Source organism: Taudactylus pleione, unplaced genomic scaffold (genome assembly GCF_031769625.1).
Source record: "Taudactylus pleione unplaced genomic scaffold, aTauple2 ptg000305l, whole genome shotgun sequence".
Lineage (NCBI taxonomy): Eukaryota > Metazoa > Chordata > Amphibia > Anura > Myobatrachidae > Taudactylus > Taudactylus pleione.
The window spans coordinates 3,914,994-3,934,170 of NW_028284706.1; the positions used below are offsets into that span (position 1 = coordinate 3,914,994).

The 19,177-nt window shown below is 42.1% G+C and overlaps 1 protein-coding gene across 1 annotated transcript in view; it reads right to left on the reverse strand.

Annotated features, from left to right (window-relative positions):
- Window positions 1-9,033: 9,033 nt before the first annotated feature.
- CEP85 (centrosomal protein 85) overlaps window positions 9,034-19,177 on the reverse strand; it is a 45,983-nt gene continuing 35,839 nt past the window's right edge. The window contains exons 12-14 of the mRNA XM_088442139.1: window positions 10,666-10,773; window positions 9,870-10,095; window positions 9,034-9,491 (exon numbers count right to left, since the gene is read on the reverse strand). Of these exons, the coding sequence (XP_088298265.1) occupies window positions 9,331-9,491; window positions 9,870-10,095; window positions 10,666-10,773 (495 nt within the window). The 3' untranslated portion in view covers window positions 9,034-9,330. The remainder of the gene's footprint in view (window positions 9,492-9,869; window positions 10,096-10,665; window positions 10,774-19,177) is intronic.

Sequence of the window (19,177 nt, forward strand, 5' to 3'; positions counted from 1 at the left end):
GAGCCAGCTGTGCATAAGGAGGTTGCCCTGAGCCCATACCACCTCTCTGCTCCAGGTACTGCTGCCGAGGCCCCTCTTTCAAGCTGCCATATACCAGGTGCTCACTCCCTTGGTTGGGGACATCCCTATGAATTTCCCCCCTGCTGCTTGTGACAACAAGCCCACCCTGCAGGCTCACTTTCCACTGCTTTGTATACCCTGCAAGTCCCAAGGTTTGCCCTGCACAGTAATCAGCTCCTGAAGTGCTCCCAGTGTTGCTACTTCTCCATAATTAGAATAGGTGATATTTATTTTTTTCTCGACTTTCCTGTACTTGAATAACTTTATTGCTTCTCCTGGCTTGGAGCTCCCTCTTGTGGTCGACTACAGACACTACAGCTCTATACCTGCCTGTTTTTCTATTGTGTTCCCTACCACAGCCTGATCGCGGTCCCGACTAATCCATTTAGGAACATAGGCCCTCATTCAGAGCCGCTCGCTATTTGCGGTCGTTTGTTCTAAAACAAGGGGTGGCTATTCAAATGAACCGTTCGCTAATTGCGGTCTGTTCACGCCTCTAAGTCTGAACGAGCGAGTAAAACTTGCGGTTGTAATTTTGAAATATACGCCTCCTTGCCGCTCGCACCATACGTCATGTCCACTATTTATTAGATTAATCGAGTACATCGAACAGCGTATGAACTGCTCGCTATTCTTGTGGCTGGTTTTTTCAACCGCTATTTTGCGAGCAGTTCTGAGTAAAAAAAAAAAACAAGTGACGTGGTCAATGACGCTGCTGTATTAATTATGCACTCCCTTAAAATGCCCGTTTTGACCTTTAAGCACGCCTGCGTTCGAATTCCACACCCCCGTTTTCAAGCACCTTCCCGTTACCACCCACATACGCCCCCTTCTGTCACTCAAAATAGCAGGCATTCGCTATATAGCGAACAAACGATTTTCGGCTGCACTGACTGGTTCACGCATGCGTATTAAAATCCGTACGCATGCGCAGATGTGCGAACAACGGTCAGAACGAACGAGCGGCCGCTTACGAGCGGCTCTGAATCAGGGCCATACTCCTCAACCTCTCCCCCGGCTGGCCTTCAATGTGACTTCAACTCCACTGTGTCCGGGGCCTCATGTAGGCACTCCTTGTCCGCTATGCAGCTCCACTAACAGGGGAATATGATCTTCGTCATCCAATTTATCCACAGTGCTCTCTTTCTATGTAACTTCTATCCACTTTTCACATGGGCAAGACCGGGAAGGGGTCGCAGAGTAAGCCTCCCCGAAATCCACAAGATTGTACCTCCTAACAGAACTTGCACTCCTATTTGTCTATTTCCCACAGTACGGACCACTCTGAGGTGCAGCAAGGGGCCATCTCCAGTCCCTCAAAGCCCATGGCTGCTGCTCCTGCCCCAAGCCATATTCAAGCTCATATGCCTCAACTACGGGGCGAAATCACTGAGATATTGTCCCATGTGAAGTCGCTCCCTTCTAAGCAGGATATGCAAGAGCTCAAATCTCGGCTCAATGAATCTCTGCAAACACAGATTGCTCTAGTGCAAGCCGATGTCACTCATCTGGGCTCCTGTGTGCTCACTGTGGAAGAGGACAGAGACGCTGTACACTCGCAACTCTCCCTGCTTCATGAGACAATCACTCAACAGTCCTTGGACATGAGGGCCATGCAAAATAGGCTGGATGATTTGAATAATAGGGGTTGCAGAAAAAATATTTGTTCCTTTCATGCCAAAAGGGCTGACAATATTCTGGTACAAGAGACCCATTTCCGCCTTAGCAATCGGTTCTTCCCCACAGTTTATTATTGCAATTACACACAATTTAAATATAAGGGAGTATCGATTTTGCCCGCTAAACATCTTCCTGTGACTAATGTAGTTGTCCATAGATTGGAGGAGGGGAGGTGTTTGCTAGTTAAATGCACTGTATTTACCCAAGTATTTACCATTGTCAATATCTATGCCCCTAACCAGGGTCAGCCAGCCTTCCTCGAAAAGATATTTCATAGGGTTGCCTCTCTTCAAGAAGGTATTCTGGTGGTTGGAGGGGACTTAAATTGGGCCCTGGATCACCAAGTAGATGTGTCTTCTGGTTCTTCTGCCTTCCCAGTTTGTACATCACGTAAGGTAAGGCGTCTTCTCCACACTCACCAGCTGTCCGATGTTTGGCATATGCTTCACCCCACAGATAGAGACTTTACTCACTTCTCACACCCACATCAGACCTATTCAAGGATAAATTATTTATTGTTAGGCCATATATCTCTCCATTTAGTGACTTGGTCAGACCATGCTCCAGTCCTGTTGGATCTTTCTCTAGGGGTTTCTGATCCGTTTTGTAGATCTTGGCATTTCAATAAATCCCTACTGAATGATTCCTATTGTAAATCCCAACTTGCAGAGGCTATTGACGGGTACATTTAGTGTAATGTAAACCCTGATGTGTCTGGGCTTACTATCTGGGTAGCACATAAATGTGTTATTAGGGGAAAGTGCATTCAGTTGGGCTCCTATTTGAAAAAACAAAGGATTTGCCAGGTGGAGAATTTGTTGCAGAAGATACAGAATTTGGAGTCTTCTCATAAGGCTTCCCTCTCCTGATATATATGTGGAGCTGGCTGCCGCACGCACGGCATTGAATAAGCTCCTCCTTGATAGCGTTAAATATTCTTTTAGGAAATGTCGTAGCAGATATTATAAATGGGGCAACAAACCCGGGAAAATGTTAGCTCGAGCGCTCCGTGTGCAGAGGGTTCTGTCTTTATACCTTCTATTGAGGATGGAGGGAGTCTGGCTCTTCACGACACCAAGATTGCGGCAGCATTCTGTTCCTTTTACTCTTCCCTTTACAATCTCCCTACTTCAGCATCCTACCCGATACATTGGTGAGACAGAGAGCCATTAGTGACTATCTTGTTAGAGTAGGGTTCCCACGGCTTGCTGAGCTTGAGTGTGAAGAGGTGGAGAGGCCTTTCACCATGCTTGAATTGGAGGAGGCTATCAAATCTACCTCCTCTGGGAAGAGCCCAGACCCCTATGGTTTTACTATAACCTACTACAAGGCCTCTAAGGATAGACTACTCCCATTGCTTCTGGAGGCCTTTAACACAGTCTCTGAACAGTCCCATTTCTCTAGCCAGTCCCTAGAGGCCCACATTACAGTGATCCCTAAGGAGGGCAAGGACCCCTCCCTTTGTCCCAGCTCCCGGCCGATTTCCATCCTCAATGTTGGTATCAAACTCTTTGCAAAACTTCTTGCAAATAGACTAAAAGTTTTCCTCCCGTCTTTTATACATAGCGATCAGGTTGGATTTGTTCCGGGTCAAGAGGCTCGGGACAACACCTCTAAGATCCTGGCCCTTATTCATCATATGTCCACATTGAAGGTCCCAGTTATATTATTGTCCAATGATGCCAAGAAGGCATTTGATCGCATTGACTGGGGTTTCATGGCCGGTGTGCTGAGACATATGGGACTGGGTCCGGTCTTCTTTCAACATATCCTTTCCCTTTACCATTCCTCATCAGCCAGGATTAGAGTCAATGGTTCCATTTCTGAATCCTTTGCTATTAACAACGGTACTAGACAGGGCTGTCCACTGTCACACCTGATCTTTATCCTCTGTATGGAGGCCTTGGCGTGGTCTATTAGACTAAACCCCAATATTTCTGGTTTTGTTCTACAGGATCAGGAATATAAATTGCCCATTTTTGACGATGATTTATTGACCACTCTCACTTCCCCGATTACTTCCCTACCCGATCTCCTTGAAGAGTTTAGTTTATTTGGTGACCTTTCTAACTTTAAGGTTAACTGTACCAAATCGGTTGCCCCAAATTTTACTGATCCGCCTAAAATGCTGGCAGGACTTAAATCTGCTGGCAGGTCTCTCAATTTAAATATCTTGGAGTTGTCATTACTAGATACTCTGGTCATTTGTTTTAAGCTAATTTCACTCCCCTTTTAGCCAGAATATGTTCAGAATTGCGATCTTGGAGAACTAGACCCTTTTCATGGTTTGGGAGGTTAGGCATTTTAAAAATGAATACTCTTCCAAAGATTCTGTATCATCTGCAAACTTTACCTATTAGGATATGCCAGCGATGGTTTATGGATATTCAGACCCTTATTAGGGACTTTGTGTGGGGAGCGGGGAGACCCCGTATTAAACTAGATCTGCTCTACAGGACAACGAATAGAGGTGGCCTCCGGCTTCCCAATATTCAGGGGTATTACGACGCATGCTTCCTGACTATAATTCTTGAATGGTCTAGAAATGATACTCCGAAGCAATGGGTTCAGATAGAAAAACAGGCTTAAACTATCCCCATGGCTCCCTTCTCCCCCCCAGCTCTTCCCATCCTACCATTGGCCCTACGCTATCTTGTCGGTCTCTTCAAGAGAGTCCCTCTATCTCATCTACGACTTCCCCGTACTTGTCTTTTCTATCGAATGTTCATTTTCTCCCTGGGTTGGACCTTAAAGCTTTTGGTTGCTGGTTAGATGTGGGCCTCTTTCAAATCGGCCAGCTGGTGAGTGAGGGCAAGATTGCGTCATTTGCTGATATGCAGACAAATGGAACATACCTCAGAGAGAATACTGGCGATATCTTCAGGTGCACCACTTTCTCCACTCTCTTGGCTTCTCCAACACCCCTCATGCCACTCTAACACCTTTTGAACTCATATGTGCTGGTCCCTCTGCTCCCTCTCATACTATTTAGCAGATATACAATTTTCTTTCAGAAGATGCGAGTCTCCTTCTTCCACATTTCACTAGAACTTGGGATCTGGAGTTGGGTAGGGAAGTGGGGGAGGCCAACTGGGCTAAAATATTTAATTTGGCATATTTGCTCGCCTAGTGTTGATGTTCGGGAGAACCAGTACAAGTTAATATCCCATTGGTATAGGTGTTTAGATACTCTTTCCAAGATGGGGATTGGTGTGCCCAACATTTGCTGGCGGTGCTCCAACGCTCCTGGCAACCTGTTTCACATATGGTGGAAATGCACCCTTCTCCACCCATTTTGGTCAGAGGATCTTTCTGCTATTATAGGAGAACCAGTTCCTTCTGACCCGTTGTTTTGGTTATTCTACCTGTCCCCCACCGCTGCCTCGAGATATAAAAAAAATCCCTATTGTGTCACCTAAACAACGCTGCTAAGTCAGTCATATCGGTAAGGTGACGCTCCTCCTCTCCACCAACAGTTAAGGACTGGTTTCCTAAAATCGACTTCGACAAGGAATATATTTTATCTTCTGCGGATGGGAACTATCCAGTTTTCAGGGATACTTTGTTCCGCTGGATGGATTTCAAGGACCTATGGGGATATTATCGCATCTCACCCTCCCAATACCTCCTTATGGTATGTAGATCCTTCTGGTTCTCAAACACTTGGTTTGGGCACTGATTTGGTTCTCTTGTACTTGGCGGATTTCAATTTCTCTCTTTTGTTTTCTGCGAGATTCAGAGCTGTTTCCCTTTATCCTTTCTCTTTTTGCTCTTGTTTTGATTTATTTTGAGACTATTTTGTGTGACTTTGTAATCTTTTCTTTATATATATTTAATGTCTCTATTTTCTATGTGTCTGTAGATTGTAATATATACAGCCAAAATTGTTTTTGTCAATTTGTTTATTATAAACTAATAAAAATCTATTTGCACTAAAATGAGGCTTGTGAGATCCTTTTTGAGCATTATTCTAAAAATGGAAGTCCTGCGATCTTAAACTATGAAAATAGTCAACTAGAATGGGCAGTTGCATCAAAATAGTTTGAACTAGAATCATACAAAATCATACAAAAAACAAATAATGCAGAAATTTTCCCACGACAACAAAGCTCAAAGAACCTTTCCAAGTTTAGCAGAACTCGCTGCTATTGGACTGACTATACCTGTAAGCACAGCTGAATGTGAAAGACTATTTTCTATTCTAAAACAAATTAAAACCTGTTTAAGGAATCTCATGAAGTAGAGCGCACACTAAATGACCTGATTCTGATTTCACTAGAGGGACAAGATCCTACAGACTTTGATTATGAAAAACATGCAGATTGGGCTTCTAAGAAGAGGAGAATAATACACTATATACATATACATTGCATATACTGGCGGCACTCACAGGACCTCACAACAGATGAAACAACAGGTCAGTTGTATTCCGTTTCAATCTCTTTAATCTTGAGATTTTCCTCAGGGACCAACTAGAGATAAGACAAGTACACACATTTTATATATATATATATATATATATATATATATACACATACATATACACACATACAAACACTCACCCAGGTGAACGCATAGCACAACACTGCTCTGCGATCAGACAGGCATTGAACGGACGTGAAATTGACCAACCTGTGACCCGCCATTTCCGAGATAAACATTCTCTTGCCACTTTATGCTACAAAATCATAGATCATGTTCCACCATTACCGCAAAGAGGCAATAGAGAAAAACTTCTTCTACAGTGTGAAGCAAAATGGATTGACCGGCTAAATTGCGTGGCACCATTTGACCTAAATGAAAGCCTGTCCTTTGTTTTCTTTGACCACATTTATTATTATTTTTTTCTTCTCTTTTTCTGTGATTTTTTTTCAGTATCTGTGGTGAGCCACACTGTTGGAATTTACTTTGAAATTTTTTTGCCTGTTCCTTCAGCTAAGATTAGTATGTATGCATTTTATCACAGGTCTATAATGTGGCTGGATATGCTATTTTGTAATTTTTTATGATACAACATTTACCTATGCTGCTTATGCTCTATATCGTTGACTTTTCTATTTATCTGTCTGGTTTGTCTAATAGGCACCACTTTGGTTCTTTAGTATTGGTTCTTATATTTGTTTGTTTTATTTTTCTGCATTTCCCTTGTTTATGTATTTTCATAATATATATATATTTATTATGTAAATCTCAAGATTAAATCAATATAAGATCAGAATTTCCACATTTCATTAGTGCGAAGGCTCCCACCAGGTTACTTCTTGATGCCACCCAGCTGGAAAAATTTTCTGGGGAGAACACTGGATTATTATCAACAATTCTGAGCTCATAGCAAGAGCTTACAACATACCTCTTGGTAAGTTGATATCTGGATGCAATGGAAGTGTATCAGTGTAGCTCTCCCAAACTTCAAAGAAAAGTATCCCACAAGGTCTTAATCCAATCAATCCTGAACACATGATCCAACTTCTCCTTGAAAAAAAACAAAAAAAAAAAACAAGAGGGGTGCTCCGTCTGGATCCAATCCTGGAGAATGGTTTTCCTACCAGCTGCTCTGATTACCAACAGTAATTTCTTACTTCCCCTAGTAAATCTCAGAGTAATGGAAAAAAAAACAAATACTGTCTACTTGGAACCAAAGGGAACATAATTCACCAGTTGATTTTCAACGTGATTCTGTACCAATAGCCAGAAGCGTCTAAAGGACACTCCCATAGACAATGAAAGAGATATGCCTCATTATGAGAACATTTTGGACAGTAATGATATTCTGAGAGCCCCTTCAAGAAGTGTCTCCTTTATGAGAGGTATGTATAAAGGAGAATATGGAGAAATTCAGGGAACATGCTGGATGGTAGACATTTACAAGAACAAAAAGAATGAACCATTGAGAATAGAAAGGGAGAGGAAATGATGCAGCCACTCCCCTGCTGTGCTTACCCCACGGGGATGCACATATTATGCTTATATTTGTGGGTCTGCTTCTCTAGGTGCAACACAGAGACCCACACTACAGGTTTTCCTGATTGACTCTCCACTACAACTGGTAGCTGTTCACCCCTCCTCAGCATGCTCTCACAGCCATGAATATGCTGACATTTGTAGCTATACAAGTGCCAGGATTCTCAGGAAGCTTTAGACCAGGGATTCCCAACTGCGGTCCTCAGGGCACACTAACAGTCCAGGTTTCAAGCATAGTCATACTTGAGCACAAATGTCTTAATTAGTACCTCGGTTATTTTGATTTAACCATCTTTGCTCAAGTGTGGATTTCAATAAATCCTGGACTGTAAGTGTGCCTTGAGGACTGAGGTTGGAAAACACTGCTTTAGGCAGTCAGGGATTGTTGGGACCAGAGATATGTGTATAAATTGTAATCAACTCTCTAGCTGTAGGTTCTCCGTTTAAAGTATCAGCAGGCCAGCCTAGATTATGGGAATACTAGAAAGTATGGGATTACGGCAGACTTATAGTGAGTACTACATTTGGAAGTACTAAAGTGTTAAATGATGGTAATACAGTAGCAGATTATTAAACTACTACAGTAAAGTAGTAAATTATTCCTTGCCTGGAATCGGTATGTAATGCTGGCTGTCGGGATGCCTACTGTCAAAACACCGACAGCAGCATCCTGAAGGTTGGCATTTCGACAGGGGTCGGGTAAGTATACTTACCCTCCCCCTAACCCTTCCTTCTTGTAGCCCAAGTCTCCCAGTTAGTGCCTAAACCTGTTTCCCCCCTTCATGCCTAAACATAACCCCTCCCCCTTCTAGTGCCTAACCCTTACACCCCCCCCCCCTCTCCAGTGGTGCCTGACATTAACCATCCCCCCTAGGGGTGCCTAACCCTAACCTTCCCCCCAAAACCTAACCCCGCTATGCTTTCTAAACCTAACCCTCCCCGGCTAACACTAACAGCGCCCCGGCTTACCTGCATTCGGGCTGTCGTCCTCCTGGATTCCGGCGTCGGGTTTAAGATAGGCATCGGTATTTCGACACCTATCTTAAGTTCCTTGTCAGGCTTCCAGCATCGGGATTGAGACCGGCGGCATCGCAGACGCCAGTCTCATAACTACATCCCCCCTGCCTATCTGAAAGTTGTATTGTTCTTTGGACAGAGTATGCAGCCTCTCATGCAAAGTTCTAAGGTGACAGTCTTTGCCCAGAAGTTACAGTAGGTGTTACATACCTGTCTGATATTCTAAAAATAATATCTTAAAATTATTTTCCTAAAATACAAGCAATTAACATTAGTATACAATATGTATAAACACACTTTTTGTACATAAAACAATATGCTTCAAAGTAGTTTATTTAACAGAGATTAACAAAATAACCATTTTACATCTAGAATAAATACAGATTCCAGGTGCAACCATGTGGGGAAAGTTCTGTAAACATGTTTAAGAAATGTGCCTCATTGTCTTTGCAAATGTTCATGGCTTTAGACACTATTAGTTGTCACTTAAGGCACAATGCATTCGTATTAAGCCATGGTTTCCATCTCCATGCATTGCAGCCACATGGTACAGCAATCTAGCACATAAGAGAAAACATTCTGTGGTACAAACCACAATCCTTAATGTTCCAGTCACTGTGTAATACAATTGTCACCCATATCTTGTGCATAACAATCACTAATGGTGGTGCGTAGTTCCTCAATGTCTCTCTTTAACTGGACAACTCCATTCAGATATCTGTCAAGAGAGAATAAGTCCAGTGTCTCCTCCTGATCATCCAGAATGGGACCAGCTATGGAGAACAAATATATATGAATTAGTTATTTCTCTATTGTATCCATATTAAAAGATATAAAAACAGTAATTGGCTTACTCGGTCAATCACCTCTACAAAGAACATATCAAAATTAGATGGAGACAAGTTTCAACATAGGAGATAAGGGATAGGTTGTTCTACTCAACTATTTTATTTTTTTTCCCTTTAGGCCAAAACAATTAAGTTGAAAGTATGTAGAAGGATTGCTGCAATAGGTTATCATCAGAGCAAATGCAAAACAGGATCATCTGATAGCCTCAGTTAGCCAATATAGCCCATGTGATTAGAGTTTACCAGCAAAAGCATAAACAAGATTATACTCTTAATTTCTCATGCCTAAAATGATTGACTCACAGTGTATTCCCAGTAACATGGACAGGTTGGGGTCTGCACCCTGTACTCTCTGACTCAGCAGACTGCAGATTGATCTCAGATCCTTCTGGCAATGATTCATCTCTTTATATAGGGTGAAAAGTTGACTGGTTTCCACCTCTGCAGGCTGTGCCTTAACAGAAGCAAGATGCAACTTCTCCTGCAGTGTGACATTGCGCTCCATCAGCTCCTGGTTTTGTACGGCCAACTGAAAGAAGAAAATACTTGTAAAATTGCAACAAGTATAGAGTGCAAAACAGTATTCATACTGTATTTCCATTACAAGACGACCTCTGATGAAACTGCCCCTTCACACAGGCAGAGAAACAGGTCAGGACGATTATCCTCCAGAATTTTTAACATTTGACTCCGTTCCTGAAAGAATTTGTGATCTGCGATCTCATTGCAAAGCCAGGTCACTGTGATTGCCGTAGCTGTGGGTGGTCTCCCACATCTTTGCGAGCGGCTAGAGAAAAAAAAAAAAAAAGACACCCACAGACCTCGTGAACGGCCAACGGCTGCAAACGGGTCTGAATCAGGGCCTGTTTCCCAACTTTTTACCTTGAATTAAAGATTTTCCTTATCTTTTGGCAGGAGGTGCGAAAAAAAAAAGAAGTTAATTTCCTCTGATAAATCAATGCAAGTTTAGAATTGGATTGCAAATGTAATTCATCGTGCGAGTTCACCGTGAGAACGGCTTGCAGGACCCAATTCACACCTAAATGGATTGAGCCCAAGTGTTGCACTTAAAGTTATATATAAAAAATAGGATACTTGCCTCTTTCACCGCTGCCTTTAACTGTTGCAGAGCAGCTTCTTTTTGTTGAGATTCTTCCTTTAAGGCCTGTCCCGTACCCTCTTCTTGAGAAACCTGCTCTTCCAAATCCTGCCATGATTTATCACAAGCAATGATACAAAGAAAACACATTACAATAGAATATTGCTTATGTGTCCATCCGTACATATCTAAGAGCACGGAAATGCATTACTTCTGTCTCTGCATACTAGGAGCAAAATATATTAATTGGTCTTATACAGATAGAAATGAACACATCACAAAAAAACATTTAACAAGTACAAGAAGCAAAATATCAGTTATGGATAATGACTGAGAAACGCAATATACATTTTAGAACTTTTTTGGAATAATAAAGATATATAAAGAGCTTATAAAATGGCTAACACCTTAAGAATGTAACAAAATAGGAAGCTTCTTATGGGCTTATTTCAAAAACTGTATTCAAAAATACAAAATTGTAAATAATTTACATAGGCAGCACAACTGGTTTTAAATATGGTGACACAATGCCAGTACCAGTTTGTACTGACAAGACCACAGTGTATCAAGGAAAATGCGTTTAAAACGCATTATTAAAAATATGTATCTAAAGTGGCACATCCGGTTTCATGTGGTTTATATAAAATTTCCCAGCACTTATTTGTGAGCAAGCACTAAAACTTCTAAATAGAAGGAAGCCAATTGGACAGGTGGATGAAGAACATAAGTGAAAATACAGGGTAGACTGCTTACTAGACTAACAAGAGGAAGGAGTTAGAGTGTGTGCTTGGTATCTTGGTATGTTTTTTATAAACTTGCACAATTACTTATTTTATCCCTGTGTAAAGAGTTTGTTTGGAAGGGGCATCCAATCAGAAGCACAAATAATTGTTCTGTATTCCTAAAACAAACTTAACGCATCTGTAGGCAGTGCTGCGCATGCGCTGGTTTTACAGATGTAACAGCGCATGCGCAGCACTGTTTCCAGATGCGATAAGGTAGTGTAGGCAGGGAAAAGTATCTATTTCCCGAAAAGCTGTCATCGCAAAAATGACAGCTTTTTGGAATAGATAGATACTTATGGAGAGGTGGAATGATGAATTCCACCTATAATTAGCTAGAACTCCATGCGAGTTCTAAACCTAATTATCTCCATCGAATTTTTAGGTTTAATGAATAGGCCCCTCTGTCCTGAATACATATACTGTGATTGCCATCACCATTTAATAAATGGATGGTAATACCAGCTCTTGATATGAAACAGTGATATAACCTTTGGCAGGAAAAATGGCATGGCTTTCATCACTACTTTATTTTCAAACATATTCACACAAGTTTTTTTGGACCATGGTGCCTGAAACACTAAAACTCTTCTTACATATGTAATGGCCACTAGACACAGTACTTTTAGGGGCATATGTATCAAAGCTTGATGCGAGATAAAATAGTGAAATATATAGCACCAACCAATCAGCTCCAAAATATCATTTCTTAAACACAGCCTGTAAATTGTAAGTTAGAAGCTGATTGGTTGGTGATATATATCTCACAATTTTATCTCACATCAAGCTGTGATACATATGCCCCTTAGTGTCATCCAAGGCAAATGTCCCTAAACATTCAAAGATCTAAGGTACTAATTCAATAATTAGTGATGTGCTGCCAAAAGCAGATAGCCGCCTATTATAGTAGAGTCAACATCACAAGTTTTCCTGCGCACCTCTATGGAAGTGCAAGAAAATATTTGCAATGTTGCTGCCCACAATTTCTGGAACAGCACATCATGGCCGAGCCTCTAATTGAATTGACATTTACAAATGTGCCCTTATACATCTTTGCTGCAGTTGCGCTGAAAAGACCCTCTTGGCGCGCCAGGTCCAGTGAGACTCTGCTAGTGCCAGTCATCTTTTTTCCCAAAAGTGCGCCAAGACGCAATGTGACGTGTCTAGGACGCACCAGCAGAGACTGCAGATTAATTTGATATGGGACACTTGTATGTGTGTGCGATTAAGTCTCTGAATCTGCATACGAAGTGCTACAATGTAACGGCCGCAGCGTTTATCATTCATTCATTCTGTTGTGGTTCATATACAGACTCCGGTGCACACAGATATACAAGTGTCACATATCAAATTAATCAGCATAGTCTGCTGGTGCCTACCAGTCATATCGCATTTTGAAAAAAAAAGACGCCCAACACTCCACTGGACCTGGAGCTCACTCACACCATGAAAGTCGAGCTGCGTGACGTATTGAGGCTAGATGTATGAGGGCACATCTGTAAGTGTGGATAAAGCAAGCCCCATACAGAGTCCATCCTGCAAAAAAAATTAGATTACTACAAGCTGCCACTTTATTGGTGAAAGGTTAAACCCTGGGAATAATGGCTTAGATGAGAAGGTAACACTGATTTTCCCTGCGCCATACCCAGGTTATTGTAAAATGTAGGTGCTGTAGAAAAAAAATATAATAAATATTATTCTGGGGACTTCCGGTGGGCGCTGCATTGAGCATGGCCACAGTTTAAACCTGCTCCGTCTTCACCATCTCCATCTACCTCCATCGGCTTCAGGTTTCAGCTATTCAAAAGCTGCTATTCAAAGCTGTGCTGTGCATCCTACATACACCCCAGATCAGTTCTACATCTTTGGAGAGGTGGTGCGGGGCTATTCCATCTCCACCGGAGTCCGGCCCAGTAACGGGACCTAGGTGCGGCTGCTGCATTCCATCTTCCCGCGTAATTGTCAGGACCTGTTGCAGATCATTGGAGTTACTCGCAGGAAAAGCACATCCTTTGCCTGGCGTGTGACATTTGCTACCTGCTCTGGTGATCCTGTTGTTCCAGCCCAGTTAACCCTTGCTCAGGCACCCATTGTGAGGATTACATTGTGACTCAGGGGGCGGTTTTTGGCGGACCTTTGTACTTTATCTGCAGATCCTGGTGCTTGCAGCTTTGCCCGTGGTGTCATCGGCTTGTACTATTCCCTACCCCTTCCAGGACACCCTTCCTGCGGGAGTGCTTCCTCTGATGTGAACCTGCGGCCAGGCTTTCCCTTCCTCTCCACCTCCGTGGAAGCAGTGAAAGACAACATCAGGCTTGATGGTGCGATCATTCTAGTGGCGCTGAGACTGGATATTGTCCTGATCCTGTGTCCGTGGGACCCTGTGTCACCTGCCGAGGCTGAGCCGTGACGGTTAAACTCCCGGGGAACTTCACTGTTGCCTCCATATTAGTGTGCCTCATCGTACGGATATCGCCTCCTTCACCTCACTGGAGCGGTGGCTTTGGCAGTGTCTCTCCCCAGTTTGTTCTTTATCCCCTTCCCTTGCCCCCAATCTTAGGGGCATATGTATCAAAGCTTGATGCAAGATAAAATTGTGACATATATATCACCAATCAGCTCCAAACTATCATTTCTTAAACACAGCCTGCAAAATGTAAGTTAGAAGCTGATTAGTCGTTTTTCACAGGTGGACTGCACACTGGTCCCATAGCAATAGGCTTATCTGGTCACATTTCAGATAAGGCTTTATCATTTATTTCTGTACCATGTGTATTCTCCCTGTATTTGTATTTTTCTCCATGCTACTTTAGAATATACAGCCACTATTTAGTGATATTAATAGCTACCACCTTATATCCTTTCTAACTTAGATTGTAGACTATATTATGTTATAGTTTATTGTCTATGTTCATTCTACTAACGAGTAACAGAGCGGATTTGAGAAGTTGAAAGTTTTAAGGCTGTCTTTCCAATGGCTCAGTTCCTATCTTAGTATATCTATAATTGGGTGTTCTCTGCCATCTAGTGGTTGAAACATATTGCAGTGTCCTGGGCTTATTCATTTTATTCAGTTCTTTGAAAAAGTTCCCACTGCTGCTGTAATGTGATCTCTCATTATTTAAAGGGGGCCAGCTTATTGGGACCTATATTATGTGAATGGTCTATTTTTTGTTATCTCTGCCTGAGATACCTCACATATACTACTAGTAACCTGTATTATTTTGTATTGCATATTCTGCATTGAGTATGGATAAATATGTAGACAAAGTCATGCTGCCTAAACAGTCAGCTTCCTCCAATACAACTGTGAGACAAAAGGCTTGATAACGCAGGGATATGTGGATGGACATGTTCCTTCAGCATGCTTATGTTACTTTCTTTTTTTACAGTGTAATTTAGAGTATATAGAAATAATTAGAAATATATAAATTAGTTGTGTGAGTTGCAGAAGACTGCATTTGTTGAATGGCCTCAGGCCTAGAGAGGATAAGGCCTTGTTTATTATTTTAGCAATAAGATTAAAATGTGTCAGTGTGTACAGAATGGCAGATAGCAAGTCTCAGTTTTTATAAACAAAAAGAGTTAGATCAAGATAGCCTTTGTTTGCAACATGGGAACAGAAAGATAACTCCGAATAGTGTCAATATTATGGTTAAGACACCCATAACCAATTAAGGCTAGCACGTATGAATATTAAATAAATTAATAAATTAATATTCCCCATTGAATTAACTGGAGCTATAACCAGAATGAAGTTTAAAAACTCACCAGAGAAAGAGGGAGGGGGGAGCAGTCGGAAAAGAGAGCACACAACGAGGGTCTGGGGGTGCTGGTGCCGATGCTATACGTATGTATGAAATTGGCTGACTGGTATTTCTGCACTGGGTGTCACAAATTTATTTTACAAGTATTCCCTACTGCTGCTGATCTAATCCAAGTGTTTTTGTAGTAACTCTGCATTGGCAAAATACATGTATAATTAAGCTGTCTTTAAATAAAAGCATTGTCAATTATTTTAGAATCTGTATTTGTGTGAATTATTTAATTTCTCTTTGTGATGGAACATATCACGTTATCAGGCTACTTCCCAGAAGTCTGCCCCCTCCTCCCCTACTCACCCTGATCCTGAAACCTCTGATGCTCCAACAACTTCTCCACGCCCCCTAACTGCAAAGGAGATCTTTGACTTTGATGCCTCTTATGGATAAACTATTTGATGATCTCCAATCCCGTTTAGAAGCAGGCCTGGCTAGAATAGACTCCCATGCGTCTCACATCACTGCTTTAGAGATCAGACTCAGTGATGCAGAAGATCGCATCGAAAAGTGCCAGACCAATGTAGATTCTCAATCCAGGTTCTCTCAATTACTCCAAGATAAGATCGATGACTTGGAAAATAGATCACGCCGCAATAACCTGCAGTTCATGGGGATCCCTGAGTCAGTCACTAGGGATAACCTGTCTTCCCTCCTCACTACCAATATTCCCACAGTTTTGGGCATAATGAGGGAGATTGAGGTATCGCATATTAAGAGGGCTCATAGAATAAGTATGGAACGAGAGGGTGCATGACAAATCTCCCGTCCTATCATGGGGCGAAATTCAATTCAACGCGATGTTGAATAGCCGCAGGAGGGAGTTCCCGCAGCTATTCAATACACCGCACTGTTTGGGCGCGCTAAGGATTTCTTCTCGCACCCCCCTGGGGACACGAGGAGAAATCCGACCAAAGTGCCGGGCACGCAGCTGTTTTTCTGCTTAGCGCGGCGCTAACAGCTGTGCGCCCGGCACTTTGGTCAGAGAATGCTGGTTAACTCGCTTTAACACCCTTAAGGTGCGATAACCGTCATTCTCCGACCACATAGCACACTGAATTGAATAGCGCCGGGAGCTTGCTCCCGGCGCTATTCAATTCGCGTTGAATTGAATTGCCCCCATAGCTAGATATCTAGATTACAGGACCAAAGAAAAAATTCTCTCTGCATACCGCAGGTTACGTGAATTGCTAATTGATGGGAGCAAAATACTTATTTTTCAGGATTTTTCGGCAATGGTTACCTAGAAACATAAGGAGTTTTCAGAGCTTTGTATAGATGATGCCACTGTATGCATAGCTCTACGGTATCTCTATTTTGAAGGGGCTCACTCCTTGGGCAGGGGAATTATTCTCTTTGGCCTTCTCCTGATGGCTGGCCTCCCCCATCTCCCCCTTTTTCAGGCATTACTTCAGCCTGGTAATCTAAGTATTTCATTTTAATTTATTTTTGGTGCGCACCTTTAGACCTAGATGGAGCCCAGTCTTTTTGGTTTCTAGGAAAAATTTTGAAAAGGGTGTTGTGAGCCATATGTTTCTATTTTAAGATTACACATTTGTTTCATATTTTTCTTTTACTGCCAGATGTGCTATTTGTTGCGAACGTCAGATGGAGCACAGAAGCTTTGAATTCGTGGGAGGTCATCGACCTTTTCTATTTGAACATATACTGCTGGTCAGCCTGTCCCTCAAGGGGGGGCGAGTAGTCATGTCGTCTAAAGGCGGGTATCCACTACACGAGAAAAATGAACAATTGAGCAATTACGACATCGATAATTAATTTTGCAGTAAATATGCCGGCAACGACCAGCGATGCTCGCTCCCGATGGACGTTGTCGGCATTTGTCATCATCTGAACATGCAGGCCAACCTGTCAATATCGACAAGTTGTGCATGTTCGGCAATGAGGGAGGTTGCCTGCACTGAATGACATATGATTCAGTGTGGGCACATTATCCACTGCAAAGGATGATGAACGATTACAATGTTGTAATCGTACAGTGGTTACACTCTCGTGTAGTGGATACGCACCTTAACACATCCTTACCCTCTGGTCCCTTTGCTCCCCAAACTGCTCAAAATGGTCCCCTAGAATGTTGGCGGAGAACACCTGTCAAACGCAAAAGGGTAACGCACCTTAGAAATCCGTCCAGACATAGTATTTCTCCAGGAGACCCATTGGCTTTCAACTGGGGAGAATACTTTACGAGCAGCCTAAATAGGCTCTTGTGCCTCGGCTTCTTTTCATAAAAAAAAAACAAGAGGTGTGGCAATTCTTTTTAAGAATCTCCCTTTTACGATCTCCCTTTTACTAATCTTTCACGGATAACTGATCCTGACAGGCGCTTTATAATACTAGATGTAGAGGTGTTTGATGTGCGCCATACACTTGGAAATTTATATGCCCCTAATGTAGGTGCCCATTCCTTAATACAAGACCTTTCTAATGTTCTCTCCTAATTTTACTTTTATTTTAGGGGGGGGGGGGGGGGGGGAATTTTAATATGGTAGATGACCCATTGCTAGATAAACGTCCTCCTGTTTTACGGCTATTGAATACACATTGGAGGTCCCTTCACTCCCTTAAAAATAATTGTACATTTATCGGATCCTTAGAAATTGTTAAACCCTACTGATAAAATGTACACTTTACACTCTATGGTTCATAGGTCTTTTTCTCATATTGACAATTTACTGATCTCAGATGAATTAGTCACCCATTTAGCATCTGTAGACATCTCTGACCATGCCCCAGTCTCTATCGCAATTACGCACCCTCATATTCACCACACGGATCACATTTGGAGATTTCATCATTATTTAACTTAATCAGATGATTTTAAGCCTCATCTGATATATCACTGGACAAACTATGTAGATGATAACTTGGCACACTGGGACAATCCTGTTCTTTATTGGGATGCCTCTAAGGCTGTTGAGAGGCCACATTATCAGCTACGTAGCACGCAAATAGAAAGAAACTGCAGCTACATATAAATCCCTACAAGCTGCTGTATCAGTCATTTCAGGCCTATTCTGCCAATCCTACAGATGAAGCCTTGAAGACTTACAAACAGGCCTGTCAAAATTTAGAAACTTATTTAGCAACTCAGGCAGAGCCATGGACATTGTTAGAAATAAATACTATCAATGGGGTAATAAGCCTGGGAAACTGCTGGCTAATATGTCTCCCAGACAACGCAACTCTGTGGTAGCCTTAAAACACCCCACAACAGTGCAGATTATGACTAACTCCCTGAACATTGCCTCCCAGTTTCAATTGTATTACAAAAAACTTGTTTCACTCTGTGCCAAATGACCCTGATTTACAAACAAAACTATTACACAAAGCTAATTTACCTGGCTTGACCTCCTCTTAGCAAGAGGCTCTAGCGTGAGAAATAATGGAGATTCATGCGGTCATTACAGGCCTCCCCCCTAATAAGTCTCCTGGCCCAGACTGTTTGTCTGGAGAATAGTATGGATTATTACACTCTCATATTCTCTCTAACTTGAATTTTATAATTCCATCCATAAATTGGGTTCTCCATATCCTACTTTTAATGAAGCGCATACGACACTAATTCCGAAACCTGGTAAGGATCCCAGTCTACTGTGTTCGTATAGACCTATTGTCTTGTTAAACGTAGACTATAAACTTCTAGCCAAAATTATGGCCTTCAGGCTTCAGACAATTCTTCCCTCAATCCTAACCATCAGCTTGGCTTTGTGAGAGGGCATCATGCTGTGAAGGGTAAATGGACTGCACTTTCGGCAATGATTGCCTTTGGCTATTGAGTTTAGATGCTCACAAAGGCTTTGATATGATTTTGTGGTCTCACTTGTTCAAAATACTGGAGATGCAAGGATTTGAGGCAGATTTTATTAATCTCATACGCTATCTTTATCATGA